The following is a 16,398-nucleotide window of genomic DNA, read 5'->3' as shown; positions in this document are numbered from 1 at the left end:
CAAGAGATGTATACGGATTGTCAGTCTTCGCACCTGAAAAGTTAAAATTTCTTATTTTGAGTTTATATCGTGCGTGTACTGGTGTCACTATTTAGGTGATGATGAATTCATGTATTTGACTGTTTACACGATTTGGTGGCATGACAGAAAGCCAAAATAAATATCTTATCCTACACTGAAAAATCAGCGAGTCTGCATTGATTACAGTATATTATTATCGGCTACCTGCCGTCAATATCTTGCTACTTATAGCTCAATTGACTGCTACTTGCACAAAATCCAAGGTTCTAGAACTCTAGAGTGTCCGCTAAGATCAACCTATCGTCCATCTAACAATTGTAGCACGATATATGGGTAGAATTATTTTTTATACTCATCAATCAAAATTAATCAAAGAAGAAAGTGCTTTTAAGTCTGTAGATTCTATAGACGTGCGGCTCAGGAAAGTAAACGCGTTCAAAGCGCGATCAGAGATCAGAGGTTGATTTGGCATTGATTGAAACGTTAAACCATCACCATAAGAAAAGTAATGCCAATGACAATATTTTAAAAGAGATCTACAAAACATGCAGAATTGAGTCAGCAAGCACAACAGCAGTGTAACTGCTTCTAGGCGATACCGCCCAATTGATCTCAACAGCGGATATTAAGTATGTCTGTATCAGGTAGATTTGCTATACACAAGGTCTACAGTCAATCAAAACCTCTAAAGTTCTGGTAAAATTCAACGACAAATTAATCACATCAGTCAAATAAGTGGAAAATATGACTATCAAACTACTCGCATTGAAGTTAGCAGACACTATGCTAATTTGAGTAGCGCAATTAAAAGCTGCAGTAAAGGTTTTCAAGACGGTCAAAATATGTCAAAATATGTCAAAATTGTCAAATTGCTACATCATACATGGACATTTTAGACTGCAATTGAATTGATCGCTACGAAGATGAAAACATCTTGAAATATTAGGTGGGGGAAGGGCAGAAAAGTGGCACCATCAGTCAATAATGACGACTATTCAGAACGTTCGTTACCCACAACACGCCAGTACATTGGCAGCAGACTATGCGCATTGATCTCAGAGCAAGCTCAGAAGGATCGAGCAAATACCGCAGTCTACAGACAGCAGTTAAGAACCCACTAAGCAGGAAAAACGTACAGCATAATTAAAAAATGAGCAACCAAGGTAAGATCAAAGAGACGGAAGAGCACACATGTGGAGAGAGCTCAGACTGGCCAAGGGTGGAGAGAGCGCGGGAAGCCGATCGATCGCCGCGGCGATGACATAGGCAGGTAACAGACAAGAAACAGACACACCAGCCACAGCGGGTAATAAAGAAGTACTCATTGTTGTCGGAAGAAAACGCAATAGACAGAAGATGAAGAATAAGCGGGGGAAGTAGAATGGGAATAGCAGCCTTAGATTGAGACAGAGCAGGCGTGTGTCGGGGCGCATCTCATCGCCCATAAACTTTGGCGGGGAAGACCCGCGCCGCAGTCGGAAGCGGGCATGCAGTTTGACGAAGAACCGACGAGCGGATTGAGAAAAGATTGGAAATAATAGCACAAAATCAGTACGAGATATGCAGTAGCATAGCAGCATGAGGAAGAGGCAAACGATTGCGGGCAAAGCGTGGGTGCGAAAGTCCAGAGACGTCCGAGGCATACCACCATATACCGTCCACCGTCGTCGACAAGCACACGCCTGGTGGTGAGGCCAGCAGAGTGCCGACAGACAGAGCGGTGTACAAAATAGCTAAAAACCATTTGGGACGATAATTTCTGGCTCTTCCCCCGCATTATTTACTCTGCGCCCGACGCAAGCAGGAACTACCCAATATCGTATAATTGAGGCAATGTCTCAAATTACGCAGACAGTAGTATACGACATATCTATAGCAAAGTATCCGCGAACGCAGCTGAGGTGAAGGGTTTTGGCAGGCATAGAGCCGATTCCATGTCGGAAGGCTGCTGATGGTCCTGCCGACGATGTTCCGGGACGCACCGGGTGAAGGGCGCGATGTGGGCGCTGCCACGATTCCCGCAGCCGATCCTGCGAGCTCTGCTGCTACAAAAGCCGCCCGTCGCCCCGAGTATTCTTATTTCTCTTTCTTTTGCTTCTTTTTGCGCTTGCTTCTCTGGCTCTGCCAGTCTGGCTCTGCCAGTCTGGCTCTGCCTAACTGCTCTACTAAAAGCCCTTGCCCTGTCCGTCTCCCTAATCCTCTTTTTACCCGTCTCTTTTTCTCTTCTCCACGAGCCCCTTGCCCGTTGTCAGTGTCGCTATCAGTACGAGTCCCACAGCTGTCTGGCAGTGAATGTGAGCGTAGTTGACCTGCGCTCTGATTTGCTGCTGGGCTCTGTTGGGAGCGCTTCGACGGACTGCGGACTGCGCAATGTAGGCACTTCTCAGCACGACCGTGGCAGCGAATAGCAGCCTGCGCTCTGGCAAAATTTTGTGAGTCTTTTAGCTGACGGCGGCAAACCAGAGAGCAGCAGCTCATTGGTTGAACAGCATTGTTCTGGCTGTGCAGAAGCTTGTCTGCTGGCAGCTCTGTCTCCAGTCTAATCTAATTTTTCGCCTTTTTTATACGGAAAATTAGTATCATTGGGCAAGATAGACTATCCGTGTCAGCAGACTGCCGATTGCAACTCTCACGTAAGTGGAGGAGGAAGTTGGTGAAGCTGGCTGTAGACCTTGTAGAAGATGAAAATTATTTCGGAGTGCGCCACTCATGACCAATCAGCAAGCTGACGATGTCGGCGTGGCGGTGCCGCAGGCTTATAGTTTTGTTTTGAGCCTTGTAGTCAATCATAGTAGGCTTTCCCTGCTTGCTCGCGCAGCACCTGCTCGCCTATCCGGTTTAGAGACCCCGCTAAATCCGACGATGGTCTGCGGTCGGCTCTCCGTCCAAACGACGGCCGTCTGGCGACGCGTGCGGCGGTGCGGCGGTGCGGCGGGGGCTCCTTCTGGGTGGTTTGAGAGGGCTACGCCTCGGTGATGGGTGATGTGTGGCGGTGCACATGATCTCACTCTGCGCGCTCCATGCTTCCGCAGCGTCCGTCAGCCATGTATTTAGTCTAGCGCTCCTCCCTCCTTCTTCCTTTTCTCTTCTTTTCTCCACGACTCTAGTCTCTCACACTCTTGCCCTCAACTCTTTTTCTTAAGAACTCTTATCTCATTCACAATGGTTACCAAGGTTGGAATCAACGGATTCGGCAGAATTGGCCGCATCGTATGTGCCCCTCCTTTTCTCCTTGCGGAGTCTATTCCACTCTAACCCTTTATTTCTTCGCGCTTAGGTTTTCAGAAACGCTCTCCTCCGTGATGACGTTGAGATCGTTGCCGTCAACGATCCTTTCATCACCCCCGACTATGCCGCGTACATGTTCAAGTACGATTCGACCCACGGTCGGTATGTAGCGCCTCTTTTTCCTATCCTATTTGTCTTTCAGAACTTGCAAAACTCCAATTGAGCGTCGCTTCCAATTGCAATATTTTGTATGACTGTTGGTTTCTGCTCTTCAACAATATTTGGCATTGATGAGCTTAAGTAATGTTTGCGCCATATTGATAGAGCAGATCTGCATGCATAGAGTTTCTTGCTGATTGATCAGCGAGATCAGAATCAGTTTATGCTGTTCTGCGTTCTGCTGAATTTCTACTGACGCATTTTCTCTACTACAGTTTCAAGGGCACCGTCGAGGCTGAGGGAGACTACCTCGTCATTTCTGGCCACAAGGTCAAGGTCTTCGGTGAGCGTGACCCCGCTGCCATCCCATGGGGCTCCGTTGGTGCCGACTACGTCGTCGAGTCCACCGGTGTCTTCACCACCACTGACAAGGCCAAGGCTCATTTGGCCGGTGGCGCTAAGAAGGTCGTCATCTCGGCTCCGTCTGCTGATGCTCCCATGTTCGTCTGCGGAGTCAACCTTGACGCCTACAAGTCTGAGTATGAGGTCATCTCCAACGCCTCGTGCACCACCAACTGCCTTGCACCCCTTGCCAAGATTGTCAACGACAACTTTGGCATCGTTGAGGGTCTCATGACTACTGTCCACTCCATCACTGCCACCCAGAAGACTGTCGATGGTCCCTCGCACAAGGACTGGCGTGGTGGCCGTACCGCCTCTGGCAATATCATTCCTTCGTCGACTGGTGCTGCCAAGGCTGTCGGCAAGGTTATTCCTTCGCTCAACGGTAAGCTCACCGGTATGTCGATGCGTGTCCCTACCACCGACGTCTCGGTTGTTGACTTGACTGTTCGTCTCGAGAAGTCTGCTTCCTACGAAGAGATCAAGGCCGTCATCAAGAAGGCCTCTGAGTCTGACTACAAGGGAATTGTTGGCTACACCGAGGACGATGTTGTCTCGCAGGACTTCGTTGGTGACACCCACTCCTCGATCTTTGACGCCAAGGCTGGTATTGCCTTGAACGACAAGTTTGTCAAGCTTGTTTCGTGGTACGATAACGAGTTCGGATACTCTGCTCGTGTTGTTGACTTGCTTGTCTACATTGCTGGTGTTGACGCCAGCGCCTAATTTATTTCTTGAATCTCAAGTTTCAGGATGGATGTCGGTAGTCTGCACATCATAGCCACAGATTTGTTTATTTTCTTTTCATTGTCAGCTTATAGCTTTTTTTTTTTGGTTGGGCTTTGAGAGTCTTGTTATAAAATAAAGGGCTGATTAAAGATGATAAATCTGTGGGTGTTTTGTGCAGTCTATTTATTGTATTGCGGCCCTACGAAATGACTGTTTATTCTTTAGTTATTTCTTTCGATTCTCTCCTCTCTATACTTATATCTAACTTGTCACAAAGGCTTGCGTGCCGCTGAAATATAAAAGTAATGACTCTCTTTTCTTTTTTGTTGTCTGAGGTCGCAATATCCTGATCTGCCGGCAGATCATAGATGCCTGTGATTTGTACTACTCTTTTCTATCTAAATTAGTGGGGTGAATAAATACTCTTAATCTTAAATGTCGTGAAATTGTAGAGCAAGAGAAGTTAGGATGATCAAATATTATTACAGCAGTGCTTGGTGAGGAGGCTAAGCTTGATTTTATCTGAAGGAAGCACAGAGTTCAGGGTGCGGCAACTGCATGACCTAATACAATCAACTAAACTATTTTGGGCCCGGTCCCTCTTTACCTGTTTCTATCTTCTGCATTTCACCCTTAATCGTCAAAAAACAGCAGCTACGCACCTTTCTTTTTTTCCGCAGCAGCAGCTACTGGCTGTTTTATCTTTTGATTCATTTTTTGTTTTGCTGAATATAGTCTGCTGAGGTGGCGTTCTGCGCGTGTGCGGGTTGAGGTGAGTTTGTGTGCGCGTGTGCCTTTCGGTCCTCGTGAGGATGGAGATGATCTCGTCTCCAATTGTACATATCTAAAAAGCAGACCATGGAAGCTAACTAGTATTCTTTTATTATCGGGGTTTAGTAGATTCAATAGCGCAGACTACTCAGGATTCATTTTTTATTTTTATTTAGAATTGCGGTGAAACTAGCTTGAGATTGCAGAGACGAGCATAATACCTAAACACAAGAGTGATGGCAGCATCGACAAATGGTACATTGACAGTGACTACCAATGGCGGAAATGGCGCTCTACAGTTAAAACCAACTCCAAGTAACCCACTTCCATTCGTGGCACTCAAGACCGGACTCTGCTACGATGTACGTATGAGATATCACGCCAAAGTGGTCAACAGCCAGTCAGATTATACGGATCCGCATCCGGAGGATCCCCGACGCGTGTATCGGATTTATAAAGCTCTAGCTGAAGCGGGTCTTGTCCCCCTGAACGGTGCGAGTGGAGCCGCGCTGATTGAGTCGACGTTGATGCAACTTGTGCCTGCGCGCGAGGCCACGAAAGAGGAAGTTACGCTCACGCATAGTAACGAGCACTGGGAATTCATCAAGCGTACGGCGACGATGTCGAACGAGGAATTACTTGACGAAACCAAATATGGTGACTCAGTGTATTTTAACAATGATTCGTGGTTTTGCGCAAAGCTTAGTTGCGGAGGCGTGATTGATACCTGTAAAGCTGTAGTTGAGCAAAAGGTCAAGAACGCAATCGCTGTTGTGCGACCGCCGGGCCACCATGCTGATCCGGGCAAGCCGGCTGGCTTTTGTATGTTTAACAATGTTGCTGTTGCGTCGCGGGTTATTTTGAAGGAGTACCCCGAGCAGATTAAAAAGATTTTGATTCTCGATTGGGATATTCATCATGGCAACGGCACCCAGCGAGCATTTTATAATGATCCCAACGTTCTCTATATCTCTTTACATCGCTACGATGGTGGAAAATTCTATCCAGGAACGACATTTGCAAACTACGACAAGTGCGGCGAAGGCGCCGGAGAAGGGCGAACCGTCAATATTCCCTGGCCTAGAGGTGGTATGCAGGATGGTGACTATATTTATGCATTTCAAAGGGTTGTGATGCCTATCGCCCAGGAGTTTAATCCAGATCTTGTCATTTTGTCATCAGGATTTGATGCCGCGCCAGGTGATGAGCTCGGTGAATGCTTTGTCTCGCCGGCGGCGTATGGACACATGACGCATATGCTGAAATCTCTTGCATCTGGCAAGCTTGCAGTGGTTTTGGAGGTAAATAATAATATATGAGAGAATGAAGATGAAGGTGAAGTTGCTAACCGGCTACAGGGTGGATATAATCTTGATTCGATCGCGACTTCTGCACTCGGAGTAACGAAGGTACTTGTAGGCGATGCGCCGATTCCACTAACTAATGTTTATGCGCAAAACGATGCCGTTCAAACAGTAGATAGCGTGATAAAGTGTCAAGCAAAATATTGGAAATGCATGAAGATTGGGCGGATGGTTAGAGATTTACCAGGAGCACCTGCGGCCGAGAGACTGCATGATGTTATTAGACGGTACCAGTCCGTGCAGCTGTTTACTAGCTGTTCGATGACTTCGCTTCCGATTTTTCGCGATCGCGTGTCTCGATCGTTTGATGAGCAAGTGCTATGCTCACCTGGATTTCAATCTGCAAAGAAAGTTGTTGTGATCGTGCATGACGCGCCGCAAGTGTGGACAGAGCCGGATTCGGTGACGGGCAAGATTTCGCTGCATGAGAGTTTTTTGCTTGATGGAGCCGTGAAATATGTACAGTGGGCGCGCGCACAGGGATACGGTGTGCTTGATATCAACGCCCCGGAACTCTACACTGACCAGGATGAAGACGGATTAAACCCTCAGGCGGCGATTCAAGACTTGTGTATATACGTATGGGACAACTATCTTGAACTTTCAGACGCAAAAATTTTTGTGTTTTTGAGCGTCGGTGATGCGGCGGCTGGGGTAGTTTACCTTTTAGGACACCGCGAAGTTCGAGGCCGGGTGCGCACCAGTATTACCTTTGCGGGAAAGCATGCGTTGCATGCTATAATGCCGATAATGGATGAGTTTATAATCGACTGGTATCATAAGAATTCGCGGATTTATACCTACGAAGCGCCTGTTGCACCAGGTGGATCGGGTCCGGGATCAAGTGGGTCGGTGGCAGCTGCCAAGGGACCCAAGAAGCGGTTTGGAAATGTAGTGAAGACTACTACTGAGAACATGAATGAGCTGATGATTGATAAATTCACTGAAGTGACTGCACTTATTGAGAATGAGATTGCCGAAGACGAATCAGAGAGTGACGTCGAGCCTGAGCGGAAGCGTGCAAGGACTGTAACTGGAGAGAATTAGACTTATATTTTAATGTTTGTTTGTTTCCATTTTTATTTTTATCTTTATCTTTTTTTTTGGTTGTGAATTGTATATTATAATTACTTAAAAAGTCTTTTGACAAGTGATATATATAACTGTGGCTTAACTTGACTTGGCTTGAGTTTGAGTTAATTTGTTATGATACATTTTTATAGGCAGCGCGCGACATAATATAATAATCCAAGAATCCCTAAACCACAATATCATGCTACAAATTAGCCTTTTAGCTAACGCCCCCGTTCAAAGTCAATTGAAAACAAAACAAGGCGTAAAAGTGCGTTTTTGCACGAATCAGATGAGCCCTATCTCATACCATTCCTATTGCCCGTCGAAAATTGGTTTGAGCTAGGGATGGCAGATAGTCGTCGAAGGTGAGTTTGTATGTAGTCACTTGTTGATATTATGATAGCAAAGATGTATAAAGATACGGTAATCTAGACTTTTCTGTTTATTGGAGATTGTGAATAAAAGACGGCTGTGAATCCATTACATGCTTTTGGAAACTGAATCTAATATAAAAAGCAAGGCATTGACTTCTAGACTATTTCTTTTTTTAAAAATAATAGATCTCCGAAAGTGTGATGTGTGACAATATGATTAGTCTGATGAGATGAGGGCGTCTTTATCCTTAACTAAGTTCATACACTTGGTTTTACATTTCGGTGTAGAAATTGTGAGGATCTCTGTTTGGGCTGTGATCAGAGGTCAGAATCTTGTTACCAGGCACAATAATACAGACAGAAAAGAAAGAGAGTATAAGATTTACAACGAGGCAAGCCAAAGTCGTGAATAAAGTGTATATATTAAATTGTAATAAGCCAAAATGTAGTTCAATGGAGTTCAACCGGCTTGTTGACACTCATATTAAGAGCACGACAATCGAAGTCGACCGATGCGAAAGAAAAATCGATTCTATGAGACCCATCTGATGTAAGGGGGTTGAGTGTTTATATTGATCAGGAAAGATATGAAGTAAGAGGCAATTCGTGTCGAATTGCATTTATTGAATATATTCCTTGATGATTAAACAGAATAAATTACGAGATTTTGGAAATTAATCAGCACACTAATATAATATATATATAATACAAACAGCGGCTCAGTTAGTTGCTGATCGCGAAGGAGGAAAGGGTGGGAAGATTGAGTAAGTAGAGGCGAGCAAGCTCCGCAATGACGGCGCCCTAATACTGTGGCAACGTGAGATCTATTAACGATTTTTAAAAGAAGTATAAGTATAGACAAAAATCAAAAATCTAATTGACTGATTTTTGCGAATGCCAAAGTTACAAAGGCAGCCGTATTCGATAGCAAAAGACGCCTGAGAAAGTCGACATGGGCAAGAAAACGACACTGGTTTAAATTGAAGATAAAATACGCTTGAGTTCAGTGTGAGTCGTGCCTTTTACTTTTCTATTACTTTTACATACTTTTATACGGCAGTTCAAAATTTTGATGCCTGTGTCTCTTTGCTTTTTTGACGAAAATTTTTGGAAAAAGATGTGGCTTGTTTTCGGAGCTTGTATTTTTTCTAGTTACAGTATCTGGAAACCCTGTGAGCAAAACAATTGATTGATGGGCTCTTCTGTAACTGCTTGTAATCGGATACTATTCTCTTGTTCTGACTGGTTTGAGAATAACCTCTCGAATATTTTGAATATACTCTAATCAACAAGATTCAGAGCATAAGAAACACTGCCAAATGAGAATCAGACTTCGGGACTATCAGGAAGCTTTTATCTTGCTTCAGCTAGACACAGAAATAAGCTTGCGCTTTCGGATTAATCCATGTGACTTAAGCATAAGCTTTTTCCGCAGCCTTCTTTCAATTTTCAATTATTGTCACTGTCGCACCGTACGTATGACCGAGGAGATTCAAAGGTTTGTGCTTGTAAGACATTTTTTTCGGCATGGGAAATGAGCGGCTTGAACAACGAGACGAGATGAAAGACTAGACGACTCACTAAAGACAAGACGAGACAGACCTACGACATAATGGGCTGCGGATGCAGACGTAGTTCAAGTCACTAATGCAAGTCACTACATGCATGATCTTTCATGAAATCTCGCTTTCCAGTCGCTTATATCAACCTCCCACGCAGTCTGTTCGAAGGTCCTCAGCTGCTTATGGCACTCAGAAGCGTGTTGTTCCTGATAAACAAAAGTTAAGGCTAATCTTTAGCACTCTTAGTACCCAATTGAGTTCACTTGTGACCCCTGAAACCGACTCACTATCGGCGGTTCTCTGCGGCTCATCCCTCATTTCGTTATAGACTGCAGGAAAAATCAATACAGACTTCTGTACCTGCTTGCGCGACCGCTTCTTCTTGCCTATGCGGTCGCTTGCCATTTGCACCTGCGTCGGATATATTCGTAGGACTTCTTTAAAAGCGCTGCGACTCCTGCTGCTTTCTCTCCAGTCTCCGTCCTCTTTCTCCGCATATTCTCTCCTCTTATCCTATCCCACATACCATTTGTCATCTCTTTAAAAAAACCAATTGCAGAAACGCAAAGACACGCGCCCAATGGCTTCCGATGCCTCGATTCTCGCACAATTCTCTAAAATACCCAATATCCTAACAGACGCATCTCTGCAACCTCCATCATCTCCTATCTCCGTCTCACCCACAGCATCTCCTAATGACCGTTCTAATCGCAAATTATTAATGGAAGCCCTGCGCTGCGCTAACGATGCCGTTGCTCTTGACAGTCAACCGGACGTTCAAAAAGGTAAGTCCATCATTTTATTTTGGTGGTGGCGACGGCCCTAAGATTTTGGGTTGGAGTGCCGAGACGTTGTGTTGGAGCTGACGTGGGAGTTCTGCGCAGCTCGGTTATCATATATCGAAGCTTGTCGCCTTCTACAGCTTTTCCTTGAGCGATCTAACAACTCATCTGAACGCGAACGACTACGCAAAATTGTATGGTATACCTTCTTTTTTGTTTATTTATTTGAGTCATTTTTATTTTATTTTTTATTCTTTTATTCATAAAAAAAAGTGTCGGGGGATTATCTAACAATGGGTCATAGCTCAACGTATACGCGCATCGCATTGGAGAACTTGACATCCTCTGCTCTTCAGATATAAGCCGGCAACGCAAACAATTAACCGCCAATTCAAAAGCAGCAGTATATCAACGCTCAGCAAATAACTCATCTAGGTCTAGTCTAGAATCGAGAGTTGACAAAGACGTAAAATGGCGCCGAAAGCATACCGATACTGGCATTTTGTCGTCGTCTCCTGTGAAGTATAACTCATCGCGGAGAAATTCGGCTACTAGTTCCTCACAAAATTATGATGATACCAGATCATTGTCAAGTGATCAAAGCGATATTTCTTTGCGCGAGGCAGAAGTCGAGAAGCTAGTTTACCCAATTGACCTGCCCCAGCGGCGTGAGATTTCCGATTCACAGTCGGTGCTACAGTACCTTAACCAGCACGACAGAGAATATAATGAAAAAACTGGCAACTTGGAAAGTTTGCCAACCCAAGATATACTGAATGAGTTTGATCTCGAGATTGAAATGGCTAAAGCTGGTTTTAGTCACCCGCCTGTTGCTGTGATGGGAAATCAAACCTTAGATGGCCGAGATGCGCACAAGCGGTATTCATCGTCCGGCGGTAGTCTTTCACATGACGAGGATGACGACGATCAACAGAGTATTGCCACGAGTAGTACCTCGCCTTTGAAGGTAAACTAAAAGATGTTTGAAATTTTCTATATAATACGCGATGCTAATTTGTGCAGATGCTGCGTGAGTTGAATCTTGAAGAAGAGAATATGGTGGCAAGCAACGAATGGCCGAATGTCCAATTATTTCAGAATCCAATGTCCGATGCAAGGATCTCAGATCCAGCTTTTGAATCGATAACGGAAGCAACATCAATGAAAAATAAATCACTGCAATTGCAACCCGCGGCAGAGATCATCTCAAAAGCTGATCCGTCAATATCAACCACACCAGTACCACTATCCTCACTTTTTCTTTTTCCTCGCTCACCATCGACGCCGACACCTCAATCTCCTCGCTCGCCCTTCCGCGTCTCGCTGCCTTCTACACAGGCTTCTAGCATGTCTCCTACCCCGTCTCCTACACAGTCTCCTACACAGTCTCCTACACAGTCTTTCACACCAAGACGACTTCCTGCGCTCAGAGTGGTCAGAGAGTCAAGTTCATCGTCAGCTTATTCCGACATGGGAGAATCTCATCAATCAGGACAGTCCATACGTTATCTACAGTCACCATCTGGAGAAGATTCGGTCACCTCTACGACCAACATTATCGATTCACCTGTTCTACTCTTCGAGCAACCGGAAGTAATTGAAAAACTACCAACTAACGCCAAGGAACGCTCTTTCTGGCAAATAGAGAAGATACACAACGCACTGACGAGTCCAACTGGAGGGCTGATCTCTCCACCATCTTTACGTCTATCTCCTGAATTATTCTTGGTAACGGATGTTGTATTGCCGGACATGGTAGACAAGATTGTGTGTAGCCAGCTAGTTATTGTCGAAATGCTAAGATTCGATAGTGAACCTTCAATGGCGCGATTGGAAAAGATCCAGAGTGTTTTGAAGACTGTCGAGATGCATTTATCTAAAAGTTCAAGTCAGCTTCGCCATTTGAAAGTCAAATCTCCAGCGACAGTTCGGTCATCTTCGCTGTCGTCTTCGACACCGCTGCCAAAGAGACGAGAGCCAAGAGCAAATGAGCAGTCTATGTACGACTTGTATGGAAAAAGACCAGCAAAGACAAATAAATCAGAGACAAAGACCCGTAGTCCAGGAACGGGATGGCGAGGTCTGCTCAGTTCGCGATCAAGCAGCAACTTGGATGTGCAAGCAGCTGGTTCACCAATAAGCATAGCGGCTTCATCTGTCGAACCTACTCCTTCGTCTCCTAGTCAGATTGGTGTACCTAATGGAATGGTGAATGTCATGGACAAAGAGACATCACGTGTTAGTATGCAGATTCGTGAAGATGTGTTGTCAGGACCATTCTCAAAGTACGTGCAAGTGCTCGCGATTCTTTTTGAACACGCGTTATCTATACAAACTAGCGCATGCAGTCGAATTACCAAAGGTATGGATGCGTCGATGAACGAAGCAGGAAGACTAGATGTGGAAAAACGCGCGGACGCTATGATTGCGAAGATTGTGGAGACGATTGGGAGAGTTGTGTGCTGTTTTGTGATTGCCGATGTTGAACTGCTGGCGCGGCGGCGGTAGCGGCAGCAGCAACTCAACTCAACAACACCGACTATGATTTAAGATGATTGAAATTTGAAATGAGTATTGAAATGTATCAAGATCGTATTATTAGGTTGTATTATGTTAAGAATGGTCATGTTATAAGAATGTGATTGCGGAGTTTTATAGATATGAATGGGATGGATTTACATGAAAAGATCAGATTTCTGAGACTTGTGTTAGTGTTTTTAGCATGCAGTATATTCATGCGGGTGCATGTCGATCTCGCGACAGCAGAGGGAAGTTTATAAGAGATGACAATAACAGCTGAAATCAAACACAGAAGAGTGAATGAGCACGATCAAGGCCATATTTGAGTCTTCGATTGCTAATCGAGTTGGATAACGTTTCTTCAACATGATACCGCAAAACTCGAACAAAAAGAGGAACAACAAAACATCAATTACACAGTAATCTGAAGTAATATGAATTAATCTACCCAAACAAATAAAAGATATAGACTAAAGCCAAAGCCTTGGAACTATACAAACATCATGCAAGATGCCGATCAGCGGCGTGCATGTTTTGGCTTACATTTTAAGCTTCTCAAAAGTGTAGCGCAGCCCAACGAGAATAAAAATAATAGGGGTTGCTGAGCTGTACCTAGCAGTTTAATATATTTCTATACTAGAACAAATATGTTATATGAGTTACAAAGATATGACTCTAGTACTTTAGTAAAGTCTAGCAGACCTATAACCAAGGATATGTATGATTAAGAGTGGTAAATACAGAGTTTGAATAACATTTGAGCATAAATGAATAGGGATAGTCAGTGGGCAATTGAGTTGCATTTACACGCCCGATGCTCATTTATGCTTTATTAGCAATAGTTGGACGTCCATTTTGAAATCTATTTGTATGCAGCTTCACCAAAATATTCTACAAAAGTATCTATACCTACTAGACACTTGAATGTTGCAATCAATGCAAAGCCGCATTCCCACAATATATCTGTAATTCGAGGGACCGCAGCCGTTAAAATATGAAAATCTAGAATTTTTGACATATACAAGACAGATGACAGGAAAATGTCAATATTAAGAACCCATGGCAGTTAACGGCAGCAATAGCAGCTAACGGTAGTAATAGTAGAAAAAAAGGGGTACATTACTTCTTGGAATGCCCCTATTTAGGTGTTTATAAGCATCAAGACTGCTGATAAGGGTAACATTGCATAAAGGCTGCAGCCGGAAGATGCAGCTGGCAAGATGAGGCTGCCTCAGAACTCTGTAACCTCGTCTGATCTCCTGAGTCCATCATCTTTAAGTCACATAATTCTCGCGGTACCAGATTCCTTTTGCATACTGGCTGCTTAAAAAAGAAATAAGAAACAAAAAAAAAAAAGAGTGGATGTGCCCCGCTTGCTCTGATTCTCATGCTGTCGCCCGGGTAGCAATGTATAGATATATCTCAGCATGTCCCTCCTTGCTCTTTCTCCATCCTCATCTTCATCCTTCTTCCTACTCCTCTACAAATTCCCGAATTCATAATAAATGCATGCTCATATCATTCGCATCACAGACATTATTAATGACGTCGATGTCGACCCAATACGCTCACCTACGTCCAAAGCCTTCTTCATCTCGCCTCCCGCTCCAAGCACTAGCCCTATCCCGCCTCCAGAACTTTGCGCGACACCCACAGAATGCTTCTGCTCTAGCCACTTAGCTCACGTGTCTTCTTCTGCTAGTACTCCCACGCGAAAAGTGGTATCGCATATTTTTGGCCGCAATAAACGGCAGACATTAGCCATCCCTGAGATTGTCTGGGTCACCATCTGCCGTCGTCATTATCAAAGGTAATTTTGAGCATTCGATTGTTTTACCGCGAAAGAAAAAAAACAAAGAAAATTAAGATCCTCTTCTAACATTCTCTTGCAGGGAAAGCTACAGAAAGGACAAGTTTCCACTGCTGCAGGTGCGTCTGGTGCAGCTGCAGCTAGATAAACTTGAACTATGGGGCCGAGTATCAAGTTTCACCGTTACTCGCCGCCACTCCAAAGTATTACGCAACACAACAACTGAATCCGACAAAACAATACAAATCATACAAGTCACAGAGTCTAGTTATGATTCTTTAAACAACTATATCGACTCTGTAGCATCGCCAAGTTCTACGTTGTCATTTGCCCAAGTTAGGGATCTTGTGTGCAAAATTGAATGGTTCTTAAAGAATGAAGTCGAGCCAGCGTTAAGGGTGTTTCCAAATATTGAGATCTTGCCTAATATTTCGGGATTACTACTAACTTCCCGTGGACGACGAAGAAGTAACTAGTCCGGCTTGTCGGTAGTAGTGAAATTGAATTAAATACATGGTTCAATAAATTCGGCTTTGTACGTTGTGGGGCATCTATTAAACTTTAAAAGATCTGCTTTGGCTTGATAGCCTGTTTAAGATTACTCTAAACGAGTTTTGATCATGTACGATCGCTGACTGGCTTCCACAGTTTTCTACTAGATCATTGTTTATTCGTGATTTATTGAGTATCATTATCATAACTGCGTGAAACAATGCAAAAGATTGTTCATTGGCATTTAAAAAACCACAGTTTTCCGGGGTGCGTTAGATCTCTGTGTTGACTGCAAGTACAATGATTTATGCCTATGCCTTATGTAGCATACACATGGCATCTTTAGAGTTATCTCAACAGTCTTCTAAATGACCATTGCACTATCATTTCGTAATGTAAATTGCCTATAGCCAAGTTGAGTGTAGGAGCACAAATTAGCAGACCAGAGATTGACTAGACTGGCCTCCGTTTCACCACCCATCTGATGAATGAACCGGTCAAGGCGCAAGAAAAGCGATAATGTGCTCACCAAATTACTAATTAATGAAGTTGTGACCTCTCGTTTGGATCCTTTCGTAGGCGAAATCTTATAGAAATGAGCGCATGCCTGCTTATCGCTAGCAACCCTGGTCTGATGACCGCTCCGGCCTTTCTTTTTTTCTATTTCATCTACTCTTTCTGTTGGAAAAAGTCAGATTGCTTTTTCTAATAACGTCAGTATTTCTTACTTGTGTAAATCTTTAGTTGCTGCTGTTCTATGGCTGAAATACTCTTATCTCTCTGTTGTAGACTATATGTCCATGTATGTCCTATACTCGGTCGTAGCATCTACCATATAATCCACTTTTGACGACACTGGTTCATAACTTCATTTATCAGTATTTGCTCCTTATCATTGGCTTATCAATATGGTTCAAAGAATCATTTGCCAAGCAACATGTCCATTAAGACATAAAAGATCGGCTGAAGCTTTAAGTCTGGGTTTAGAGCTTCCACTAGTGAGATTACCTTGGATTGATTTTATTAAGGGAATAGACTAGATGAATGCAGTACAGAAAAGCGCGATCTCTTTTGCGCACGTTGTTGACATTACAGTCTTTATTACTTGCT

The 16,398-nt window shown here is 44.0% G+C and overlaps 6 protein-coding genes across 6 annotated transcripts; 5 read left to right on the top strand and 1 right to left on the bottom strand.

Moving 5' to 3' along the window:
- Positions 1 to 848: 848 nt before the first annotated feature.
- V2V93DRAFT_261491 (uncharacterized protein) lies at positions 849 to 1,841 on the bottom strand. The gene is made up of 2 exons (XM_066907147.1): positions 1,158 to 1,841; positions 849 to 1,061 (listed from the first exon to the last, which is right to left on the bottom strand). Exon 1 carries the CDS (start codon positions 1,662 to 1,664, stop codon positions 1,191 to 1,193), a length of 474 nt encoding a protein of 157 aa, XP_066765316.1. The 5' UTR covers positions 1,665 to 1,841; the 3' UTR covers positions 849 to 1,061; positions 1,158 to 1,190.
- V2V93DRAFT_261230 (uncharacterized protein) lies at positions 1,842 to 2,580 on the top strand. Its single transcript, XM_066907146.1, has one exon. It carries the CDS (start codon positions 2,019 to 2,021, stop codon positions 2,427 to 2,429), a length of 411 nt encoding a protein of 136 aa, XP_066765315.1. The 5' UTR covers positions 1,842 to 2,018; the 3' UTR covers positions 2,430 to 2,580.
- Positions 2,581 to 3,049: 469 nt separating this feature from the next.
- Positions 3,050 to 4,976, top strand: V2V93DRAFT_370777 (uncharacterized protein). Its single transcript, XM_066910356.1, has 3 exons — positions 3,050 to 3,231; positions 3,299 to 3,411; positions 3,684 to 4,976. Exons 1-3 carry the CDS (start codon positions 3,184 to 3,186, stop codon positions 4,534 to 4,536), a joined length of 1,014 nt encoding a protein of 337 aa, XP_066765314.1. The 5' UTR covers positions 3,050 to 3,183; the 3' UTR covers positions 4,537 to 4,976.
- Positions 4,977 to 5,362: 386 nt separating this feature from the next.
- Positions 5,363 to 7,844, top strand: V2V93DRAFT_370774 (uncharacterized protein). Its single transcript, XM_066910355.1, has 2 exons — positions 5,363 to 6,611; positions 6,669 to 7,844. The coding sequence occupies exons 1-2, from the start codon at positions 5,547 to 5,549 to the stop codon at positions 7,719 to 7,721; spliced, it is 2,118 nt and encodes a 705-aa protein (XP_066765313.1). The 5' UTR covers positions 5,363 to 5,546; the 3' UTR covers positions 7,722 to 7,844.
- A 2,028-nt stretch (positions 7,845 to 9,872) lies between these two features.
- On the top strand, positions 9,873 to 13,436 carry V2V93DRAFT_370767 (uncharacterized protein). Its single transcript, XM_066910354.1, has 4 exons — positions 9,873 to 10,469; positions 10,569 to 10,660; positions 10,771 to 11,433; positions 11,490 to 13,436. Exons 1-4 carry the CDS (start codon positions 10,265 to 10,267, stop codon positions 12,972 to 12,974), a joined length of 2,445 nt encoding a protein of 814 aa, XP_066765312.1. The 5' UTR covers positions 9,873 to 10,264; the 3' UTR covers positions 12,975 to 13,436.
- Positions 13,437 to 14,110: 674 nt separating this feature from the next.
- V2V93DRAFT_405678 (uncharacterized protein) lies at positions 14,111 to 15,767 on the top strand. The gene is made up of 2 exons (XM_066912656.1): positions 14,111 to 14,796; positions 14,879 to 15,767. The coding sequence occupies exons 1-2, from the start codon at positions 14,492 to 14,494 to the stop codon at positions 15,270 to 15,272; spliced, it is 699 nt and encodes a 232-aa protein (XP_066765311.1). The 5' UTR covers positions 14,111 to 14,491; the 3' UTR covers positions 15,273 to 15,767.
- The last annotated feature ends 631 nt before the right edge of the window (positions 15,768 to 16,398 follow it).

Source organism: Kockiozyma suomiensis, assembly GCF_038497685.1.
Source record: "Kockiozyma suomiensis strain NRRL Y-17356 unplaced genomic scaffold V2V93scaffold_8, whole genome shotgun sequence".
In the NCBI taxonomy this organism is placed as follows: Eukaryota; Fungi; Ascomycota; class Lipomycetes; order Lipomycetales; family Lipomycetaceae; genus Kockiozyma; species Kockiozyma suomiensis.
This window is presented reverse-complemented; position numbering and strand designations above follow the sequence as displayed.

What these genes read in the sequence shown, in the direction of transcription:
- V2V93DRAFT_261491 (XM_066907147.1), bottom strand. Translation starts at nt 1,664, where the DNA reads ATGCCTCGGACGTCTCTGGACTTTCGCACCCACGCTTTGCCCGCAATC.
- V2V93DRAFT_370777 (XM_066910356.1), top strand. Translation starts at nt 3,184, where the DNA reads ATGGTTACCAAGGTTGGAATCAACGGATTCGGCAGAATTGGCCGCATC. An exon ending in TCGGCAGAATTGGCCGCATC is followed by an intron (nt 3,232 to 3,298) that starts GTATGTGCCCCT and finishes CTTCGCGCTTAG; the next exon opens with GTTTTCAGAAACGCTCTCCT. An exon ending in TACGATTCGACCCACGGTCG is followed by an intron (nt 3,412 to 3,683) that starts GTATGTAGCGCC and finishes TCTCTACTACAG; the next exon opens with TTTCAAGGGCACCGTCGAGG.
- V2V93DRAFT_370767 (XM_066910354.1), top strand. Translation starts at nt 10,265, where the DNA reads ATGGCTTCCGATGCCTCGATTCTCGCACAATTCTCTAAAATACCCAAT. An exon ending in TCAACCGGACGTTCAAAAAG is followed by an intron (nt 10,470 to 10,568) that starts GTAAGTCCATCA and finishes AGTTCTGCGCAG; the next exon opens with CTCGGTTATCATATATCGAA. An exon ending in GTAGTACCTCGCCTTTGAAG is followed by an intron (nt 11,434 to 11,489) that starts GTAAACTAAAAG and finishes TAATTTGTGCAG; the next exon opens with ATGCTGCGTGAGTTGAATCT.
- V2V93DRAFT_261230 (XM_066907146.1), top strand. Translation starts at nt 2,019, where the DNA reads ATGTGGGCGCTGCCACGATTCCCGCAGCCGATCCTGCGAGCTCTGCTG.
- V2V93DRAFT_405678 (XM_066912656.1), top strand. Translation starts at nt 14,492, where the DNA reads ATGCATGCTCATATCATTCGCATCACAGACATTATTAATGACGTCGAT. An exon ending in TGCCGTCGTCATTATCAAAG is followed by an intron (nt 14,797 to 14,878) that starts GTAATTTTGAGC and finishes ATTCTCTTGCAG; the next exon opens with GGAAAGCTACAGAAAGGACA.
- V2V93DRAFT_370774 (XM_066910355.1), top strand. Translation starts at nt 5,547, where the DNA reads ATGGCAGCATCGACAAATGGTACATTGACAGTGACTACCAATGGCGGA. An exon ending in AGCTTGCAGTGGTTTTGGAG is followed by an intron (nt 6,612 to 6,668) that starts GTAAATAATAAT and finishes AACCGGCTACAG; the next exon opens with GGTGGATATAATCTTGATTC.